The sequence below is a fragment of the Myodes glareolus genome, chromosome 22, assembly GCF_982192425.1.
Source record: "Myodes glareolus chromosome 22, mMyoGla1.1, whole genome shotgun sequence".
NCBI classification, from domain to species: Eukaryota; Metazoa; Chordata; class Mammalia; order Rodentia; family Cricetidae; genus Myodes; species Myodes glareolus.
The window spans coordinates 51,454,244-51,477,268 of record NC_142047.1 but is presented as its reverse complement, the minus strand read 5'-3'; the positions used below and the strand labels follow the sequence as shown (position 1 = coordinate 51,477,268).

Sequence of the window (23,025 nt, the reverse complement as noted above, 5' to 3'; positions counted from 1 at the left end):
GAGCCCTCCCACACTCAGCTGTAGGCTGGGACCACATCATGCATTTTGGAACATTACAGGACTCCAGCAGCAGTTGGGTCCCAGGATGGTTCTCCACATGGTGGCAGAACCATCCATCTCCCCAAGCTGATGCTGCTGTATTTCCACCTCCAGCTCTGACTCTAGAGCTTTCCTTCATGCCTCCCCATTCTGCCCCACAGTGGAGGGTCCACAGTGCCTCAGACCAAGGCCTCTCAAACATTCATCCACCTGACCCTTGCATGGACTCCTTTCTTGGTCTTCCCATCTGAGCCCTGTCGCAGCAGCATTTCCCCACTCCCTATAGACTGCCCTGATGCTATGCTAATGCCCTGTTGTGCTATCTCTTGAGAGAGAGAGAGAAAGAGAGAGAGAGAGAGAGAGAGAGAGAGAGAGAGAGAGAGAGAGAGAGAGACCCTGATTTATCTTTATCTCTTCTCCAGCTACTGCTTGGCTGAGTCCTGATCCCTTTCACCTGACAGTCAATCTGGCCTCCTCACCTCTACCTGTGCCTCTACTGACTTTCCTGGGGTCGGTGGGTCCCATGAAGCCCTTTAAAGCTGCATGTTAGAACATGTTGCTGTTTTGCTTAAAGCCACTGGCAACCCCTGCTGCAAAAACAAAACAAAACAAAATAAAACAAACAAACAAACAAAAAACCCTGAGCCGATGAGACTCACAGGTTATAACTGGCCCTTTTCCCTGCTTACTCACTCAGCGGGGCACACAGTACCTGTCCTGTAGCCATAATGTAGTGCACCCAACACTCTTCTCTGGAAAAAAGCTGCTGTTACCACCCACTAGACAGACTGATGGGGACACTGAGCCTTGGAGTTGGAAAAAGTGACTCAGCAGTTAAGAGGACCGGGGTTCAAGTCTGAGCATCCATATGACATTTTACAAGGTCTGTAACTCCAATCCAGGGCATCTGATGCCCTCTTATATTAGGTATATGGTCATCCGTTCAGGCAAAACATTCATGTACATGAAAAAATAAAAAGAAAAAACTAAATAATATTAAAGAAACAGACACAGATCACTTATCAAGGTTAGCGCCAGGGACATTTTAGGCTTCATTGTTTCTATGCTCCTGGCAACCCTGAGAAGCAGGCGTGCATCCTTCCTGTACATGATGGGTGTGTTGAAGCTTAGGGATGCTGCAGACTCAGCAGCTGAGCCCTCAGTTTTCCTGGCAGAGAGCTTGACAGCATATAAGGTACGCTCCACCTTCCAGAGTGGGCTGTTTCCTGCATCCATGCAGGGGAGGAGGCCTCATGGCGGCATCGCCCACTGTTGGGGTGGACCGGCAGAATACCCTGCACACTCCATGATCAGTCCCAATGTAGTATCCATACCACACAGCCCTGGGCCTCTGAATGCGGTACCCTGGGCAGGTACTTATAGGATCCAGAGTCAGTCTGTAGTCCAACCAACCCATGGCTGCCTCTCAGAACTGCCTCTTCCTACCCCTCCAGGCCTGCAGGGCATCACAGAAAACGCCACAAGATGGATGGCCCCAGCAATGTCTCACTGGTCCATGGTGATACTACTCTGGGCCTGCCAGAATACAAGGTGATCTCAGTCTTCCTAGTGCTCCTGGTGTGCACCACCGGCATCGTGGGCAACGCCATGGTGGTCCTGGTGGTGCTGACCTCACAAGACATGCACACGCCCACCAACTGCTACCTGGTCAGCTTAGCTCTAGCTGACCTGATAGTGCTGGTGGCCGCGGGGCTGCCCAATGTCTCAGACAGCCTGGTGGGGCACTGGATCTATGGACATGCTGGCTGCTTGGGTATCACCTACTTCCAGTATCTAGGCATCAATGTCTCCTCCTGCTCCATCCTGGCATTTACTGTGGAGAGGTAAGTAAATACAGGCTACCCCATGCCTTCTCCCTTCCATTGTCTTCCTTAACGAGAATCTAAGGAGCCTGGATTCAAGCAGGGATTTCTGATAAATTGAGGCTCCATTGAACCTTCTGTTCAGCTAAGCCAGTGTGGGGTGCTAGAGCCAGTGTGGGGAGCTAAGCCAATGTGGGGTGCTAGAGCCAGTGTGGGGAGCTAGAAGAACCAGCACAAATGTGGGCATTTGCTCTGCTTTTAGATTACTGTAGGGCACCAGGAAAGGCCCTTGCCTTCCTCTGAGTCTTGATTTCCCATCCAGAATACAGTCACTTGGATGATCTTTTTCACCACCCTCAACTACTGGATTGAACCCTGGGTCTTCCACATACTAGGCAATCCATATCTCTAATCTTTAAAAGAGTTAACCTTGAGATGGCCTTTTCGTTTTGTTTTGTTTCTCAAGACAGGGTTTCTCTGTAGCTTTGGAGCCTGTCCTGTAACTAGCTCTTGTAGACCAGGCAGGCCTTAAACTCAAACTCACAGAGATCCACCTGCGTCTGCCTCCCAAGTGCTGGGATTAAAGGTGTGTGCCACCACCACCGCGAGACGAACTTGTTAAGGTTGACTATAAACTTGTGATCCTCCTGCCTCAGCCTCTCAAGAAACTGAACAGGCCTGTGCTTCTGTGCTCAGCAATGGTGTATCTCTTGAGTCTCTGCCAGCTTGATTTGTTTGTTTGTTTGTTTGTTCATTTTATGAGACAGGGTTTTACTATGAATACATACTGGCAAGCTGGCCTTGAACTCTTTTTGTAGTCAAAGATAGTTCAAACTCATTGGAATCCTTCTGTTTCAGCCAGCTAGGTCCTGGAATTACAAGCGTGTACCACCACGTCTGGTTTAGTTCTGATTGTAACACCCCAGAAATAAATGGCCCAGCAGTTGAACATGCTGATCCAAAGTCTCAATTTGGGGTGACAGGAGTTGAGGCTTTTAGCTCAGCAACTTGTTAGGGATACCCAGAATCTGGGCAGAGTCCAGGTCTGCCATAGCCAAACACTAGGTCCACTTCTACAATCCCCGTCTGTGCTTGTCTGGGAACAAGTCAGCATGGGGCTGTCTCATCTGCACCATGCGATTGTTCCCAGGGCCCTGCATGTGAGCAATAAGGAGATCTGCCTGTGAGAGGCATACGGTGTAACTCCCTGCCTTTGGTGGAGGGTAGCAAAAACCACTTTAACCACATGTGGTGGCCCAAAGTGACTTTGAGAGGCACGGAGTCACAGGACAGGATATTTCCAGGCTGCTTTTCTGTTCTTGGGAGGCTGGCCTTATTCTGCCTGTCCTTGAAGTGTCCTCACCCTACACCTTTGCAGCCTCCCACTGCCCTTGCCAAGTACAGCTCAGCCACCCTTACTCAGGCAGGGCTCAGTTTGGATCAGGTGTCTCAGATGTAAGACAAGCAGTCCCATGGCCCTAGGAGCCAACATGCCTGCCTTGCCTGTACCCCACAGGTACATCGCCATTTGCCACCCAATGAAAGCACAGACTGTGTGCACCGTGGCCCGGGCTAAACGGATCATCGCAGGTATTTGGGGGGTCACATCCCTCTATTGCCTACTCTGGTTCTTCTTGGTGGACCTCAATGTCCATGACAATCAGCGCCTGGAATGTGGCTACAAGGTGTCCCGAGACCTCTACCTGCCCATCTACCTGCTGGACTTCACTGTCTTCTTCATCGCGCCCCTGCTGGTGACCATGGTGCTCTATGGGTTCATCGGGAGGATTTTATTTCAGAGCTCATTGTCCCAGGAGGCCTGGCAGAAGGCGAGACAACCCACTGGGCAGGGTGAGGGTGCACCAGGCAGTTGCCGCTCTAGGTCCAAGGGCTCCATGTCCTCCAGGAAGCAGGTTAGGAGTCCTCCTGGGTGCAGGTGGGGGCTGCATGTGGGGAGAATCATGGGGGAGAGGCAGATATGCAAAAGGGCATAAAACACACAGGGCATGACTGGCAAAGCATCTAAATCGTTTGGTCTCTCATTTGCACATACATACATACATACATCTATGCAGTGCCTGCCAAGCCATTTCATATGCCAAGTGGAAGCTGGGACACAGAGAGAACATGGAAACACAGTCAGATGCCTTCCTTGAACTACAACAGTGGAACTAAGTGAATACAAGCCCGTCCAAGGACAGGCCGGAAGGAAACATGGGAACACATGATGCTGGGGAACAAGAGTCAGGGGGCAGTTCAGGAGGCCTTGCTAAGAGGTGACAAATGGGTAGAGCTCCAGTGTTGGCAAGGAAAAGCAGCCAAGCTGGGTGTAGGGACGCATCTCCGGGAGAGGAACAGCCAAGGTTGATGCTTAGGTGGCAAGCTGAGCAGAGAAGGGACTTTGAATACACGAAATGGGAACACTCAGGAGTGGGGAGAGGAAGAGGGACGAGCAGCTAAAATGAGGTGGGGGTGCCCGAAGTCACAGTGGGGACCCTATCTGGCGCCAGGGACTTTGTAATAGAATTGTACCTTTGGAAATTCAGTATCTTGGGAAGCTCAAGCGGTGGCTGTCCTCTGAGTCTCAGTTCTGAGAGATGCCCCGGGCCGCTGGTTTTGGCATCTGGTGCATGTGGCATCCCTGTTGTCAGCTTCTGGCTATGCTTGCTGAGTGTGTCTCACAGCCACGCCCTCCCGCCTTTCCTCTCCACAGGCCACCAGGATGCTGGCAGTGGTCGTGCTGCTTTTTGCCTTGCTGTGGACCCCCTACCGCACACTGGTGTTGCTCAACTCTTTCCTAGCCCAGCCTTTCCTGGATCCCTGGGTTCTGCTGTTCTGCCGCACCTGTGTCTATGCCAACAGTGCCATCAACCCTGTCATCTACAGCCTTATGTCCCAGAAGTTCCGTGCGGCCTTCCTGAAGCTGTGCTGGTGCAAGGCAGCTGGGCCGCAGAAGCGTACAGCAGGCGTCACCGCCAGCAGCTACAGCGCTGCCCAGGAGACCCCAGGAGGAACTGAGAAGATGCAGCTGGGCTCCAGTGAGGCTTCAGGTCCCACAGCCGCTGGGTCCCTGCATTGCCAGCAAGAGCTCCACTTCAGTGCGCTCTGAAGGCTCCTGCCTGGCCCCTGACTCCGCCCCCTGTGCTTGGCTTGCTCACTGGTCTGGTTGCTATCTGCTCTGAGCACGGGTGGATCGCCAGGAGAGGGACAGATAGCTCACTGCTTATGGGGGTCACCAGAGGTCCCTTTACCACGAAGGAGGACACTGGAATGCTCTCAGCTAGATCCTGTGTGGGGAGTTCTCAATTCTGAAGTCAGGCTGGTGGGAACCGAGAGGAAGCCAGAGACCTGGTCTTCACCCCCTGTATGATCAAAACCTTTCATTTGTTTCCGCTCGTTACTTTAAGCATCTTTTGGAGTTTATTGTTGAAGAAGCGTCCTTCCAGGCTTGGAACACTTATGTCCCTTGGTGAGTCCGTGCGTACAGGTTTCAGATGTGGTCACTGGACAGTGGGGGTTACATAGAACGGGTGTCCAGCCAGTCACCCAGGGCTGCTCCGTGATGTTCATCCCTGGCCCCAGCATCCCTTCCAGTCTTCCATTAAGGTGGGCATCCCTGTAAGAGAGCCCACCAAGCAAGCTCAACCACCACAGATGTTCTTGAAGGAAACCATTTGTCTTCCCAACCAGCACCAAGAAGCCACCTCTACCTCCTTGGCCCCAAATGTGCAAGCCTGGCTGTCTGGATCCTCTCTGTCAGTTGCTGTCCTGCATGCTATGTCTTTACTGGAGGCACGCTGCGGATTCGAGAGATGTCAGGAGAAGCCTCTGCTGGGAACCAGCCCCATCACTGCCTACAGGACAACTGGCTGAGCCTGAGGACCAGTAGGCTTCATGTCCCACACTATAAAATGGGGCCAGTGACTCTGCCTTGGTCCCGGGACCCCAACATTGAGGACACTGTAGCAAACATGTTTCAATAAGCAGAAGTGGTCACTCTATGACTGGAGACCTCAGGAAGATAGGAATTGGTGGATGCTGGTGTGTGTGTGTGTGTGTGTGTGTGTGTGTAGCTAGACCAGGTGAGTCAGCCTACTCACAGAGCTTCTGCCTTCCCGGCTGGATGTGGTCCTACTGACTCATTCCTGCTCTGGGTACCTGGGGTACTCCAAAATAGAACTGACTTTTTAGGGGCTCTGATTACTGAGTCCAGTTTTGTGGGGTAGGACATTTAGAACCTCACATATGGGGGAATAAAGGACCTTAATAGAGGGAAAGTCAACACAAAGGTTGAGGGTCACCCAGGGCAGCGGAAGCCCTATCTGAGGCCTCCCCATGCTATGGTCTCCAGACTGAGGGGGCACGTTCTTTGGAAGCCCCCACACCAGGATGGCTGTGCTGGGGCAGGACTTGCTCCACCCTCTACCTGACCCGGCTGTTCCTGCCATCCTTAGAGCCCCTTCACCCTGTGACTTCAGACCATGATTTTCTTCCTCACCATGCCCATGTGACATGCATGTGTCCCCTGGTGGGTGTGGCCTGACAGACCTGATCCCTAGCTCTGCCCCATCTCCTGCACTATGAGATCAGAGCTTATGTGAAGTAGTCAGATGTATGTGTGTGGGGGCAAACATGGAGGTATGGCAGTCAGCTCTAGCCATGGACCAGGCTGCCCCGTCTGCCTGTGTGTGCTGCAAGCACCACCCGGCCCAGACATGTGACCTCTCTCTCTGACTGTGGCCCGGACAAAACCTTGCTGACATCAGACACTCCAAATATTTTCCTGTCCTACCTCATCTTTCCTAGTTATCCGCTCCGCTAAAGCACAGCCCCAGGGGAGTGGCCTTTGTCAAATGCAGACCTGAAGATCACATTATGACAGATAGGCCTCTTGGTGCGACACACTGGGTAGTACTCACTTTCTTGGGTGAACTTGGTCTTGTAGGGCCAGCTCAGACTGTGGCTAGGCAGAGCTCTTGAGGTCAGCTCCATGCCACCCTCCAAGACCATTGTACTTCAGCTCGGCATCCAGCTGTTGCCTCCCATAGCTTCTCTCTTGTACAGCATGAAGTCAGTGACTCCTCCCACTCTTGGCTTGGAACCCTTTGTTTGGTAAAGTTGCTGGTTAGTTGGTGAATACTGCCTGGGCATATGGTGCCCTGTTATGCTGAGTTTTCTCTGTGGCGTGGTGACTTTAACTTCTGGATGGGATGAAGCAGGCTAGCAACCCCAGGACTGCAGGGATCTTTTAAAGGATGTAGATGTTCGGCCACTGAGAAGCAGGCTGCCTGGGATATGCTGAACACCCTGAAGATTAAAACCACGGAGCAGGCCTCAACAGTTCCTCTGGTCCTGATTCAGCGTCTGCTTTACACCTGTGGTAAGAGCTCTGTCCTGGGAAGGCAGCTGAGAACCCACGAATGGAAAGATTGCAGAGAAAGACTTGGGAGACACGTGCCTTCCTCAAGACTGCCCAACGACACAATTATGTTTGTAAAAGTATAATTTGCTCATATGTAACATAAAGTCTTTTACATACACATGAGTTGTGCTTGGAACAAGCTTGGACAGCCTGTCTTATGCACATTTTCTCTGGAGGCCGGGTGACTATGGATGCCTGCTCCCAAGCTTGGGCTCTGGAACCTTCTCAGGTCACAGCATACTAGAGATACCTTGTCTCTCCCACGAGACCCAGGACGCTCCAGGTCCTCCACAGTCAGGTGACTCAGTCGCCAGCCTGTGAGGAGTGGGGTCTGGAGGCGCAGTAATTAGCCTTCAAGCACAGGGCCTGGCAGCCCCATTTGTCACCTGCAGTTCATCTTAAAAATCATGTAGGTAATTGGAAGGGCCACCAGTGTGGGTGTAGTGGGATTTGTTAGCCCTTTTCATTCCCGGCAGCTGCTGGAGCTGCAGATGCTAGAAGACAAAGTATCCACTAATCTTCTTTTGAGTGTCCTACAAGGGCAAACAGGACTCAAAAAAAAAAAAAAAAAAAAAGGAAACAGTTTGATTCTTGTTGGTGAGAGAGGAAAGGACTTCCATCTTCATAGTTATCTTACTCTCAACAACCTGCATGTCAGTCGCTTCCTGTGCTGGGTTTCTCTGTTTTGTTTTTTACGTTTTCAATATAAGTGTATATATGATGAGGTGTGGGGGGGGGTGTCGTGCTCATGACTGCAGTGCCTACAGAGACCAGAAGAGGGCGGTGTAGCTCCTGGAACTGGAGTTACAGCATTTGTGAGCCACCCTAGCATAGGCGCTGGGAGCTGAGCTCAGGTCCTTTGCAAAGGTAGCAAAGGCTTTTAAACTGCTGAGCCATTCCTCCAGCCCTCCGTGCCTGTTTTGCTTGCTATGTTGACCCAGGCTGACCTTGAACCCTAGATCCGCCTACCTACAGCTTACACACTTAGGAGCTGCTCTTCTGAGCCGCATCAAAAGCCGGGATTCTGTCTCACAGTGTCTGGCAAGGGGAACTCGTGAATGGAACAGGGAGAGGCAGATCTTGAGGATTGGAGTCAAGCACAGGAAATAAACAAAGCTCAGGACGCCCAACCAGGTGGCCATCTGTGATCCAGTTTGCTGTCTCTTGGGGATGGGGATAGGAAGCCCAGTGCGGCTGGTGGAACATTGCTGAAACAGTGCGGGGAAGATGACAGCTAGAGCCGGTCAAGGAAGGATGTCCCAGGATGAAGCCCAGGGTAGAGGCCTTACCGAGGAGAGTGCCCCAGCCCTGTGCCAGCCACTGAGAAGGAAACCAGGCAGTGCTGTCTCGTTGACTCTCCTAAGACCAGCTGGAATGTAAGACAGAAACAGCTGCTGTTCTGGGAAGGGGGTGATTTGATTTGGGAAGAGGCAGGGAAGGAAGAGAAGTGAATTAAAGGTACAATATGGAGACGGTCACACCTGACTTGGTCCCACTGGGGGACCTTGTGTACAGCTGTGAGGTTTGTCCTCTGCATCCTCCCTCCTAAGGACAGATGGCATTTGTCATGACCCCCCTCTTCATGGGTTCATGGCTGTCCCTATTTTTGTGCCCTCCATCCTGTGGCAGAGAAGAACCAAGCCGGGTGCCCACACATGGCAATGGGTTGGAGTGGGGCTGAGGTAGGTGGTGGGGCACCCAGAGAATCCACCAGAGGCATGGCATCACTGACGCCTTCCGAGCACACGCTCCCGGATCTTCAGTGCAAGAGCTAAGGCAATACGTGGAGAAGACAGCATGTTCAGCACAGACTCTGTGCCAGGTGGTGCCACCATGACGAGGGCAGCTCAGGGAGTGAGGCGCTTAATGGGTGTCCCCTAAGCAGCTTGCGAATGGCATGGATTCAGGGGAACAGCGGCTCAGCTACACAGGCTGGAGAAAGCTGAGCTCACACAGCTCACACAGGCCCCACCACTAGGGGAGACCCAGAGCATCAAAGCTTGGAAGATCAAAGCTCCTATTTATCTGCTGGGAAACCCAGGCCCTCGGAAGAGAAGGAACTTGTCTGGCTCTTAGTAATGCTGTCCTGGGTCTCATTGCTTGATGCCTGCAAGAGTGACAGTCCCTCATGGCCAGGTCCCCGTGAGGTGCAGAGGAACTGCATGTACCCAGCGCTGTGGCAGGTTTTGTAACTCCTGAACCAGATCCGGGTTCCTGGTCTCTCTAGGCGGTGAAGGGAAAGATTCCATAGCCTGTCCTGGCCCTGAAGGTGGGAGGAGCCCAAGGGTTTGGCCACAGGACGCCGCACAATACAAGTGAAAATCAGAATTCAGACTGAGTCCGAGTGGCTTGTGCTGTTCCGATGGCTGGATTCAACACTGAAAAAGCCACTTAGGGAAAGGCAGTGACCAGGGGATCCACTTCAAGATAATGAGGCCCGCATGAGAAGAGGTGGTAGGGAGGGAGATGGCCCAGGGAGCCTCCCAAAGGTCGAGGGATCAGGAAGTTGGGAGAAGCAGGAGTGGCTGAGGAACAGAGGAACTGTTTTTTTTTTTTAATTTTTTTTATTAATTTATAAAAATTTCCACTTCTGCCCTTTCTCCCAATACCCTCCCTCCCACTCCCCCCACTCCCTCTCCTCCTCCCTCTCCAGTCCTAAGAGCAGTCAGGGTTTCCTGCCCTGTGGGAAGTTCAAGTTCCTCCCCGCCTCCCTCCAGGTCTAGGAAGGTGAGCATCCAAACAGACTAGGGCCCCAAAAAGTCAGTCCATGCAGACAAAACAAGTCCCAGTGCCATTATCAATGGCTTCTCAGTCAGCCCCCATGTCAGCCACATTCAGAGAATCCGGTTTGATCACATGCTCGTTCAGTCCCAATCCAGCTGGCCTTGGTGAGCTCTCATTAGGTCAGTCCCCTTGTATCAGTGGGTTAACGCACCTCTCGCGGTCCTGACTTCCTTGTTCATGTTCTCCCTCCTTCCGCTCCTCATTTGGACCTTGGGGGCTCAGTCCAGTGCTCCAATGTGGGTCTCTGTCTCTATCTCCATCCATCGTCAGATGAAGGTTCCCTCTGATCCTGACTTCCTTGCTTACGTTCTCCCTCCTTCTGCTTCTCATTTGGACCTAGGGAGTTAAGTCCAGTGTTCCAATGTGTGTCTCTGTCTCTATCTCCATCCATCGTCAGATGAAGGTTCTATGGTGATATGCAAAATATTCATCAGTATGGTTATGGGCCAAGGCCAGCTCAGGCACCCTCTCCTCTGCTGTCCAGGGAACAATCTGGGGACCTCTCCTTGGACCTGGGAACCCCTCTAGAATCAAGTCTCTTGCAAACCCTAAAATGGCTCCCTTAGTTGAGATATATATTTCCCTGCTCCCATATCCATCCTTCCTCCCCCCCATCTCATTCCCCCAAGCCAACCCCAATCCTCCCCATCTCCCTTCTCTCTAACCATCTCCCCTTCCTTCCACCCCCCCACACCCTGTGCACCCAGTTGCCTGGCAATCTTGTCTACTTCCAATATCCAGGAGGATAACTATATGATTTTCTTCAGGTTCACCTTCTTATTTAGCTTTTCTAGGATCACGAATTATAGGCTCAAAGACCTTTAATTATGGCTAGAATCTACTTATGTGTGAGTACATACCATATTCCTCTTTTTGTGTCTGGGTTACCTCACTCAGTAAAGCGTTTTCTATTTCCATCCATTTGCATGCAAAATTCAAGATGTCATTGTTTTTTACCACTGAATAAAATTCTAATATGTATATGTTCCACACCTTCTTTAACCATTCTTCTATTGAGGGGCACCTAGGTTGTTTCCAGGTTCTGGCTATTACAAATAGTGCTGCTATGAACATAGTTGGACAAATGCTTTTGTAGTATGATAGGGCATCTCTTGGGTATATTCCCAAGAGTGGAATTGCTGAATCCTGAGGGAGGTTGACTCCCAGTTTCCTGAGAAACTGCCACACTGATTTCCACAGTGTCTGCACAAGTTTGCATTCCCACCAACAATGGATGAGTGTTCCCCTCACTCCACATCCTCTCCAGCATAGGCTATCATTGGTGTTTTTGAGTTTAGCTATTCTGACAGGTGTAAGATGGTATCTCAAAGTTGTTTTGATCTGCATTTCCCTGATTGCTAAGGAGGTTGAGCATGACCTTAAGTGTCTTTTGGCCATTCGAAGTTCTTCTGTTGAGAATTCTCTGTTCAGTTCAGTACCCCATTTTTTAATTGGGTTAATTAGAGTTTTAGTGTCTAGTTTCTTGAGTTCTTTGTATATTTTGGAGATCAGACCTTTGTCTGATGAGGGGTTGGTGAAGATCTTCTCCCAGTCAGAAGGTAGTCTTTTTGTCTTACTAACAGTGTCCTTTGCTTTACAGAAGCTTCTCAGTTTCAGTAGGTCCCATTTATTCATTGTTTCTCTTACTGTCTGTGCTACTGGGGTTCTACTTAGGAAGTGGTTTCCTGTGCCTATGTCTTGTAGACTACTTCCCACTTTCTCTTCTATCAGGTTCAAAGTGGTCGGATTAATGTTGAGGTCTTTAATCCATTTGGACTTGAGTTTTGTGCATGGTGATAGATATGGATCTACTTTCATTCTTCTACAGGTTGACATCCAGTTATGCCAGCACCATTTGTTAAAGATGCTTTCCTTCATCCATTGTATACCTTTAGCTCCCTTGTCGAAAATCAGGTGTTCATAGGTTTGTGGGTTAATATCCGGGTCTTCTATTCGATTCCATAGGTCGACTTCTCTGTTCTTATGCCTTCGGGACCAGGGGCAGGGGGGTCTCTTTTGAAACCACCAGGGCTTGGTCCTGAAAAGGCACAGGCCTGGCAAATATGTGTCCTCTGTCCTCACTTGTGTTCATGCCAACAGCTCAAGGCACCAGCTGGTTGACAACTTCTAGACCCACTGGTTCCTGGCTTTTCTCACAGTCCAGATAAAGGACCAAAGACACCACTTCCCACTTCCCACTGGGTGTTTGCTTCCCACCTGCAGGCAGCTGAGGCTTGGCAGATTCCGGCTCTGCAACCCCTACCGACTTCGCCATCCCCCACTCCCAAGCTAAGCAGGACAGTTCCTCTGTTCCTCACAGCCATCCATTCCACATGCGCATAAATTATCTTTTAATTGAAAGTTTATAAGCTCTTTAATCTTGCTTATTGTCGCTGAGATGATGTGTGTTTGTACAGCTTTATTGAATAACGAATGCCCTTGCCTCCCAAATGCCCATTTAGTTTGCTTTGTAGTGGTGGTATGGGAGGTGGAGGGGGGTAAAGGCCCTACATCTACATGCTTAAAAACTGTGACTTTAGGGGCTAGGGGGATGGTTTAGCTGATAAGGTGCTTACCACACAAGCATAAGGCGCTGAGCTCAGATCCCCAGCATCCATGAAAAAGCTGGGCATATAGGTGCATATCTGTAATTGGGCAGGGAGAGGCAGGAAGATTGCTGGAACTTGCTGACCAGCCAGCCTAGCTGAATCTAGGAACTCCAGATCTCAGTGAGAGACTTTGTCACACACAGAAAAATAAGTTCGGTGTGTGTGTGTATGGGGGGGGTCATGGTCTAGAGAGCTAGCCCAGGAGTTAAGAGCATCTGTTATTCTTGCATAGAGGATCTGGGCTCTGTTGCCAGCTCGCACATAAAGGCTTGCCACCACCTATAACTCCAGTTCCAGAGATTCTGATGCCCTCTTCTGACCTATGTGGGCACTGCATACACATAAATGCATGGAAAACCGTGTAGACAAAACATTCATACACATAAAATAAAAATAAATAAATCTCTTTTGTTTGTTCATTTGTTTTTCGAGCAGGGTTTCCCTGTGTGGCTCTGACTGTCCTGGAACTCACTCTTTAGACTAGACTGGCCTCAAACTCAGGGATCCACCTGCCTCTGCCTCCTGAGTGCTAGGATTAAAGGTGTAAATCACCACCATCTGACAAAAATAAATAAATCTTAAAGAAAAAAAAGACTGGTGAATCCAGAACTTGCTTAAAAACAAAACAGCATGGGGGTAACGGTTAAGGAAGACCTCAACCTCCGATCTCCATGGCCCGGAACAGAAAGACAGTGATGGCACCTGGAACGTTGGAGGGACTGGCAGGATATTTTCTCACTCCTGTGTGATAATACACAGAGCTTGTCTGGACTGTCCGTCAGTGCTCCGAGAGCCTTGTAAGGTACCAGGCCTGTGGGTGCAGGAGCAATGGCACCCTGAGGTGCTGTCTCTGGGAGCCCTGCCTCTGACTCGCAAGGCAAAGGCTGCACATGAGCATGGTAGAAAACTTCAAAGTCCCAGAGTGTCCTGTGGCTGTTGTGACAAATGACAACAAACCAGGGGCTAAAATAGTAGGCAGCTCTTCCCCTGTCGTCTGTAGACCATGTGTGTGAAATCTAAGCACCAGCAGGCCAGGCTTCCTGTGAAGGCCATGGGGGTTTCATCCCCTCTCTTCTAACTCCTGGTGGCTCTGTGGATCTGTTGGGTTGTAGTTCCGTGGCTCCAGGCTCCTGTCCTATCCCGGCACAGTCACACCCTGTGTATCCCTGTTGCCTCATCTTCTCGCAAGGATGACTGCCATGTGGACTTGGGACCATTCTCGTCTTACCTGTGTCTCATCTACAACGTTTGTTAATAAGTTTGTAGCTACAGGTGCTAGATTAAGACTGAAACATAGGATCTTGGTGGCACATTCAGCCTGATCCACACATCAACTCTCTTGATATGTCCGGAGGAGGCTGCCTGTATCTCTGCCATGGAACAGACCTAACTTCTTCCTAAAGGCTCTGCATGTCCAACATGCCACAAACTCTGGAATAAGCCTGCAACATACGGGTCTTTGTGGGAGACAGTCATGTTCCATCTCCCAGGTGAGGCCATGTCTCTGCAGCAGGCATGGTTTTTCTACTTTCCATTTTAGGGAGAATAATATAAGGCCAGGGAGGTGGATGGACTCAGCTAAGTTCAGGAGTTGAAGGTACCAGGGTTCCAGCAGACACGGAGCTCAGTTGTCGCCTGTGAGCTGTCAAGGAGCACACACAGACACACGGCATGCCTGAGCCAAAGACTGAAGTCAGCCTGAGCAACAGAGCAGGAAGCTATATCCATAGCATAAAATAAAAAATAAAAACTGGCCTGCCACATATTCACCAGCTAGTAAGTAGCCAAACAAACGTGGCAACTCCACACGGCAGAACGCCATCCAGACTGGAAAAGAATGAGGCACCAGCACACTCAGCAGGGAAGATCTCAGGGGACGCAGTGCTGGGAAGGCAAGCCAGAGGCCACAGGCTCCGAAACACCCATGACAGAAACATCTAGAATAGAGAGAGCTCTCCAGGTACCTAAGGGCTGGAGGAAGGGCTAGAAGCATGCATCTTCATGGACTCAGAGACCCGATGTGATGGTGGGAAGGTTCTAGAGCAAGGGAGAGGTGACAGCTGTACGGCTTTGTGAATCACTAAATATTACTCACTTGTGCTTGCTCAAGAGCAGAGAGGGCGAGTCTGGGAATTTTATCTCAGTTAAGAACAAGGTGTACCGAGACAGCTGAGGGGTGTGGGCTGTGGGATTCCCCCCTCACATTGCCCTGGTAGGACACCCTAGTGACCTTAACTTATAATGCAACAATTACAGCCCTCTCTAGTATAGGCTCAGAGCTGTTGCCCCCTGTCTTATGGTGTTTAGTGGCCCCTGTTGGCAGTTTGCCTCTGAGACAAAATTGAGACAATGTGGCTAGGACTGTAGGATAATGGGTAGAAACAGTAACAATGTTGCAAACCCTCCTGTTTGTTTACGGTACTAGCACTGAACCCAGGCCCTTCCTCATGCTGCTGGGACAGCATTCTAGCACTGAGCCACAACCCAGCCCCCAACAAACTTTGCAGAGGAAATCTCTGCTCATGAGTTTTGGATGCAGCAGGCAGGCAGTCTTCCAAAGGCCGTTACCTAGGCAGCCTCCATCATTTAAAGTTGCTTTCACTTTGTGTTGTGTTCAGGTATGGCCCAGAATGCTCACTTGACTGGGACTCAGTCTCTGCGGAGTCCAGGCTGAGGATGGCCGCTCTGCTGCTTGGCTGTTCTCCCGGCTGAGTTCAATGTCACACAACTCTGGACTGTCAGCAAGCTAAAGAGGCTAGGAGTCGAATCCCAGACCACCGCTAAAGGCTACAGGGCTCTGACAGGGCCAGCTCAGCTTTTTGCTGACCACTGCTAAGGGCCACTGTCCTCTGCCTACCTTGTCCCAGAAAGGAGCCTGAGGTCCTGTCCACTGCTTTGCAAGTAGAGTCAACTCCCGGCACTGTGCCAACCTGAGCTGCTCTAAGGCATCTTTGTTTGTGGATGTCAAGTGTGGGAGGCCAGACAGCTCTGAGAGGTAGAGAGGAAGAAGCTGCCTACATCTGTGTCTAAGGTACACAGACGTGGGCAACGCCATGCCTGAAGACTGCAGCTGTGGTTCAGATAAGCTTGGCGTGGGGAAGGGAGTCTGGTTTCCAAGGAGTCACAGGTGAGATTATGGTGGTCAGAGCTCCGGAGGCATGCACACTTGCTTTCCTGGCACTCTGAGAGTTTAGAGAGACACACAGGAGTTCGGTAGGCATGGAAGTTCTTTTTTTTTTTTTTTTTTTTTCCTAATAGTGGGGCAGGGACTAGGAATCCAGGAACAGCACCACAAATTCTAGTGCACCCAGACTCTCATGCACCCAGACTCTCGTTGCAGTTATGTATAAGATGTGGTGGGCTGGCTTGGCCTCACCCCAGGTCCTCACTGAAGACTATCCTTGTGTTAAAGGGGAGAGACCTCAACACCTCCAATATTCCCAGATGGTTTTAAAATCTTGCTATTTATTTTATTTATTTATATTTTTGTTTCTCACGTGTGTGTGACACACGTGCACACTCATAGCCTAAGGCTAAGGATCCTCCTGTCTTTGCCTCTCAGGTTGCTGCTGGGATTACAGGCACATTCCAGCTCAGCTGGCTTTTTCTGTGGTTCTGAGATACCTGAGTTCAGGTCTTCATCCTGGGGCAGCAATCACTTTTCCAAACAAGCCATCTCCTCAGTCCCTAACTTTTGGTGTTTTGAGATAGGGTCTTACATAGCCCCTGTTGGTCTGGAGCTCCTCATCCTCTGATCTTCACCTCCCAAGTTCTGGATTACAGGTGTGGGCCACCATGCATAGCTACTGTTATTATTTAAGTGAATGCCCCCCACCCTGCGAGGACTAAGTTACTGGCACACATAGCAGTGACTTGCTTATTTTTCCTTGACTGAGCACTTAAAGAATCTTAGCAAGAAAAAGTTCAGATACTAGCTAGGTGGTAGCACACGCCTTTAATCCCAGCACTTGGGGAGAGGCAGAGGCAGGTGGATTTCTGAGTTTAAGGCCAGCCTGATCTACAGAGTGAATCCCAGGACAACCAGTGCTACACAGAGAAACTCCCCCACTTCCCCAAAAAAGTTTAGACGCTAAAGTTAAAAAAAAGACAGCATGACGATTCTTTGCAAAATTAATGTGGAGTTGGTGCCATTTTTAGACTAAGAAACACTTTGTTCTGCTTTGGTATTTCTGCTTATTTTGAGACCCAGAAGAGTCCCCCCTTTGCCATGGAGGTTGTGCAGGAATTCTGGTAAGAGCAGCCCTACACTGGCTTGCAGCCCCATTGGGAGAGTTAGAGCCAGAGCGAGTCTAGTCCACACACCTCACCTGGAACCCTCTGTTTCCCTTTCCGTCAAACACCACTGGTGGGGTCATGTCTGTTACCATGCAGCAAAAAGTAAATAATAAGAGTGAAGCAGATGTCATGGAAACACAGTTATGTTCCAAGTCCATCTCCATGTGTGTATGTGTGTGTGCACCTGTGTGTATGTGCATGCGGTGTGCACATATGTGCAAGTGCAGGTGTGCCTCTGTGTGCAGGTGCACCAAGAGACCAGAGGTTGATGACAGCTGCCTTCCTCAGTCAACCTCTGCTTGCTATTGCCATCATCATTCTGTGTGTGATGTGTGTAGGTGCACAGGCCACAGCGCAAGTGTGGGAGCCGGCAGGCAACTTGGTGGAGTCAGTTTTATTCTTCCATTTTCACGTGAGTTCCAGGCATTGACCTCAGGCTGGCGGGTTTTCATAGCAAGCATTATGCCATCTTGCTCATCCATTTGTTTGTTTATTGAGATAGGCTCTCATTCATGATGTAGCTCTGGCCGACCTCAGTTTGCAGAAATCTGTGGACCTACCCTCCCCACCCCCCATCTGAGTGCGGGATTAAAGGTGTGTGCTTCCATGCCCAGCCTTTTGCTCGTTTGTTTTATTTTGATTTTGTTTTTAGAGACAGGGTTTCTTTGTGTAGTCTTGGCTGCCTTGGAACTCACTTTGTAGACCAGGCTGGCCTTGAACTCACAGAGATAGTCCACCTCTGCCTTCTAAGTGCTGGGATTAAAGGTGTGTGCCACTACCACCTGGTTCTTCGTGTGTGTGTGTGTGTGTGTGTGTGTGTGTGTGTAAAATTTTGAGAAATCATACCTATAAACAGTAATATTTGATCATATTCATCCCACTGCATTTTTTGTTTTTGTTTTCTTTCGTTTTTGTTTTTCAAGACAGGGTTTCTCTGTATAGCCCTGGCTGTCCTGGAACTCCCTCTCTAGACTAGGCTGGCCTTGAACTCACTGAGATCTGATGGCTTCTGTCTCCTGAGTGCTGGGATCAAGGCTAGTGCCACCACTGCCTGGCCCCACCTCATTCTTTCCAACAGTGTTCACTGAGCCAGCAGACCATAGTCACCTAGACCAGCCAACCAGCAAACCCCTTGGGCCCTGTCTCCAGCTTCTGCGCTGGGGTTACAGACTGTGTTCCTGGGGATCTGAACTCAGGTCCTTACACTGCAAAGCAAGCCCTTTAGTGACTGAGTCGTCTCCCCAGTCTTCAAAGGCTCCTATCTGGGGTGGGGGATGGGCTCAACAGTTCCATGTCTGGATGGACAACCAATGCTGTGCAGAGAGCTGCATCCAGATACCACCCTCCTGGAGACCAGAGATGTCTATACTCCATTTGACCAGTGAGACCTTAGGGTCCTGGAAGTGAGCTGTCCCATCTTGGGGCTCACAGAGAAGATGGGGTCAAGTACACTCTTATAACTTCCAAATTTCCTGACCTTTGGCTGATGTTGTCACAAAAACTGGTAATTCATATAAAGGTAGCGAACGCCCCTCTTCATCCAAGGAAAACCCAAGCCACATCACATCTGTGGGGAGGGCTGGCAGGAAAGGGCAGGTGACACAAATTTGGTAAGGCTCTGGAAAATGGGAGCCCCCCCACAGCCCCACAAGAAGTATCTTACAATGATTCTAGAGTCATCACAGAATCAGAAGATCCAATCAGGTGTACCCAAGAAAGCCAAGAACAGAGGACCACACAGACACTTATAGCATCCTTGTTGCTAAGATGATACCAACCAAGATTCCAGAGCAGATGCTGTTCACCTGTGAACAGGAAGCACCAAGACCTGCCACAGCACGTGTGACCTGAGCTTCTGGAGCCCAGTCAAAGAAACCAGACCCAAGAGACCACTCTGTATGCGTGAAGTGTCTGGACCCCCAAATTCACAGAACTAGAAGGTTGGCTAGCAGATGTTTAGAGAGGTGTGGGGAAATATTCAATGCCGTGTTTCTTTTTTGGGGTGATGACATTGTTCTAAATTTGAACCTGCATCGCTGTTGAGTCCCCTAGTAACCAATGAACTATGTGCTGGCTAGGTGACAGCACGTGTGAGAACTTTGGCTGGGTACAGCTTCCTGGGACCGGAGGTGGCTGAGGTTCTGGGAAGATTTGGGGTACAGCCATGTGCTTAGGGGGCAGTTCTGCTGTTCTACAGATCACTGCAGAGTGAGGGACCTGCAGACCCTGCCCTTTCCCAGGGTACCACACCCTCTCTACCCCACTGTGATTTGCATGGCACAAGGGACCCCATTTTCCTTCACAGAGGCGGTCATCCAGCCTGCCTGCCTCCTTCTCTCCCTCCCTCCTCCTCCTAAGCCCAGGAGTGCCTGGTAGATATAGACACAAGCTTTATTAGGTACAAGTGGAAGAAGCAAGCAGTCAGGTGACCTGTTTGCCCTGTGTAGGCAGGGGCTCACTTTCCTCTGGGGACAGAGCTAAAAATAGAGCTCCAGGGAGCAGCTGTAATTATGCTGTGTGCACCCTGTCTCCCTTCTCTCTCCCCGCCCCCCTCCTTCACCCTCTACCTTCTTCACCCCCTGTAGCTCCCTTTTCTCTCTTCCCCCAGTCTCTTTATAGATTCTCCTTTTTGGAACCCCTTTCTATTTTTTTTTCCCTTCCTGACCTGGGAAATGGAGACTAAACAAGCCAAGGTTAATTCTAACAGAGGCTTCTGCCTGCTGGCTCTCTCTGCAGGCTTGTGAGAAAGATGGGTCCACAGTGTGGGGCTCATAGGAATGCGGTGCTCAGATCCTCACAGGGACAAGCCTGGGCTCACTAGGTAGTGGCTCCTTCACCCTGATGAGGCTGAGGACACAGGCCATGAAAAGCACATGCTTGTCACCCCATTTCTGTACCAATAACCCAACAGGTCTGGCCTAGCCTTCTCTTGAGCAGCTGGGAGGCACAGCCCCGGAGGAACCTTACAGATGCCCACTCCAAGGGGAGTAGACATAGTGGGGCTAATCTTGTTATTGTGGGACTGTCCCATGAGCTGCCTCTCCCATCCCTATTCCACAATCCATCATACCTCCAGGGACCGTGGGCCCTCAGGGCACGTTGAAAAACCTGATATGATGGACACAGTGCTCCTCCTGGTTCTCACCACTGTTGTGGGGTTGTGTCCCATGAGGGCTCTTTGTGATAGGAGAGGAATTAGTGTCTAAGTCCCTGTTTCGGATCTTGGGCTTGGACTGGAGATTGTTCAACCCCAGCAGGTCTTGCAATAGTTCAGTTCTTGGCCTGGCCATGTTGTGGGCTGGGCTGACTTGGCCCAGTGTCCGTTTGCAAAGGACATGTAGTACTGCCATGCAGAAAGCCTTGGTATAAAGAGGACCTTTCACCCCGAAGCCTGTGAAGCTGGGCAGTGTCCCCCAGGAACCATGTTCACCTTCATCCCTAGGTTATTGCTTTATTGATAATAAGGCTTAGCAGCTAACTAAGGCAAGAGTGGAGGTGGAGCAGGGATGTAGGAGGTAGGCTGTCAGGAAGCACCAGAGAGAATGGGATGGGGGATGGAGGCAGACTGCCAGGATGAGTCCACACACGTGGGGCCCCAGGAGCTGGGAGGCAGGAACAGATTCTCTCGAAGGAATCTAGTCTCTGCAGACACCATAAGGTTAAGGGCACTACAAGGGTGAACCTAATTCAGTTACTGATGTCTGGATAAAAAGGAGACTTGGAAATGGAGAAGTAGAGTCTCACAGGGAGAGACGGCCATGTGTGACAGAGACAGAGACAGGAGTGATGAGGCCACAGAGCCAAGAAACAGGGTCCTCTGGGAGCTGGGAGAGCAGGATGGAGGCCCCACCCTCACAGGGGCACAGCTCTGCCATACTTAGATTTTTCATTTCTGGCCTGCAGAGGAGCACCCCAGTTTTCAGTCATTGGTTATAGGCACTCAGGAAGCTCAGCGAGGGGCTGAGTCTAGGGAACTGGTCTATGACCCTAGGTCTGTGTCACCTTTCTCAGTGTCTCTGTCGCTAATGGAGTCCCCAGCTTGTGTTCCACTCAGCAACTTCAGTCCCAGGGAGCAGAGGCCCTGCTCCGTCAGCCATGAATGACACAGGATACCTTTCTCCACCCAGACCCTCTGGCTTCTTGTGCCCATGAAAAGTTTCCTGGATGCCAGCGACTCCTTTCAATAGTCCCTGCCAGACATGCTAGGCATAGCTGCTATGTTCTTCCCGGCCAGTGATTTGCTGCACGTTCACACGGGAGGGAGTCCCTGGCTTGGTGGGAGAGCAGAAACAGAACAGCGCAGCTAGGCCCCTTCTCAGGATGACTGTTGCTCCTGTCAACGCGACAAGATCCAGAGTCATGGAAGGAGACAACCTCTCAGCGTGTGTGAGTGTCTGGCTTGGGTTAACTGAGGTGAGGACACACCCTCTAACTGCACCGTGCACAGCTGGGGTCCAGGACTGAGTGAGAAGGAGAAAAAGAGCTGAGCACCGGCGGCGTCCATCTCTTTCTCCTTCCTAATGGTGGACGGAACTGTGACCATTCTCCTCACATTCCCACCCTGATTCCTTCCCTGTTCAGATGGACTGGATTCCTTCCCAATTCATGACCTAACCGTTGGGCATGTTAGCTTTGTCAGCTTGGAAACAACCTAGACTCGTGTGTGAGGGAAACCTCAGTTAAGGAATTGGCAGATCAGACTGTCCTGTGGGCATGTCAGTGGGGGATTGCTCTGATTACTGATCGATGTCATAGGGCCCACCCAGCCCACCATGGATGGCACCATTCCTAGTCAGGCAGTCTTGGATTGTATAAGAAAGCTAGCTAAATGAGCCAGAAAGTGAGCTAGCAAGCAGTGTTCCTCCATGGTTCCGGCCTCCAGGTACCTGCTTTGAGTTCCCGACCCTCATTTCTCTCAATGCTAAGAGTAGGAGCTGAACAAACCCTTCCGTCCCCTAAGCTGCTTTTGTCTGTGGTGTTTATCGTAGCAGCCGAAAGGAAATTAGAATAGTGTTGCCACAGGGCTGTAATCCCAGAATTTGGGAGACTTGGGCAGAAGGCTTAAGAGTTCAAGGCCAGCCTTGATTACACAGCAAGTTTGAGGCCAGCCTGGGCTAGCTGAGACTCTCCCTCAAGGCTCAACCAAAGCCAAAACTAAAACCCACCATGAGCTAAAATAAGTACTTTGTCTGTCAAGCTGCTTTCAATCAAGTATGTGGTTATAAAAATGACCAAAAGTCCAGAAAGACGGGAGCTTCAGCTCTTCATCAGCAGGTGACAGCAGACTCAATGCTCATCTTTCTGCTTTTAAATATGCAGCTCTATGGATTTCACCATTAGAATTCTTCAGCGGGAAGAAGGAGTGGGGCTGTGTGAGCGGTCACTTCTCAAGGTGCTCGCTGTGCTAAGATGCTCTCCGCCCATCAGACCTTGGATACCCGGGCCAAACTGAGTCGTTCGTACAACACTGAACCAATGTTGTCAGCTGTCTGGGAAGCTTTAGATGCTGGCCAATTTCTGGAAAATGCTAAAACTAATATTTGAAGACAGCCCTTGTTGAAATCTTGCGGTGCCATGTGTGTGGCAGAACCCCATGTCACTGGGAGACGGGAGCTCTGAGAACTCTGCACAGTTGCAATCCTGGCGCCACCAAGACCCCATGCAATTGGGAGCCCAGGGCTCCCAGGACCCTGTGCAGATGGGAGAACAGTGTACCAGGACCTCCCGTGGCTTGGGGACTATGTGCCCAAGATCCCACACAGCTGGGAGACGGACGGTGCTTCTCGGCCCTGTGTAGCTGAGAACGGGGCTCCCAGGACCCTGTGCATCTCAGAGAATGGGGCTTCACCTGGAAAGCCGTGCAGAACAAATGGAGGGTGGTGGGGGCAGCTGAGGGTTGGGAGGGCTAGAGAACCAGGAGCTGGGTACCCATCTCCACTTGCATGGCAGTGAGGTGAGCCTCAGTCTTGAAAGAGGAGTTGGGGAGTGTGACAAGATCCTCCGCCCCCACTTAGGAAGTGTGGGTGGAACCCTGGTGATGGTGAGGACAGGA

The 23,025-nt window shown here is 50.7% G+C and overlaps 1 protein-coding gene across 1 annotated transcript; it reads left to right on the top strand.

Moving 5' to 3' along the window:
• The first annotated feature begins 1,498 nt into the window (after positions 1 to 1,498).
• Positions 1,499 to 7,789, top strand: LOC125402596 (thyrotropin-releasing hormone receptor-like). The gene is made up of 3 exons (XM_048437445.3): positions 1,499 to 1,883; positions 3,379 to 3,775; positions 4,576 to 7,789. Exons 1-3 carry the CDS (start codon positions 1,525 to 1,527, stop codon positions 4,969 to 4,971), a joined length of 1,152 nt encoding a protein of 383 aa, XP_048293402.3. The 5' UTR covers positions 1,499 to 1,524; the 3' UTR covers positions 4,972 to 7,789.
• Positions 7,790 to 23,025: the final 15,236 nt, after the last annotated feature.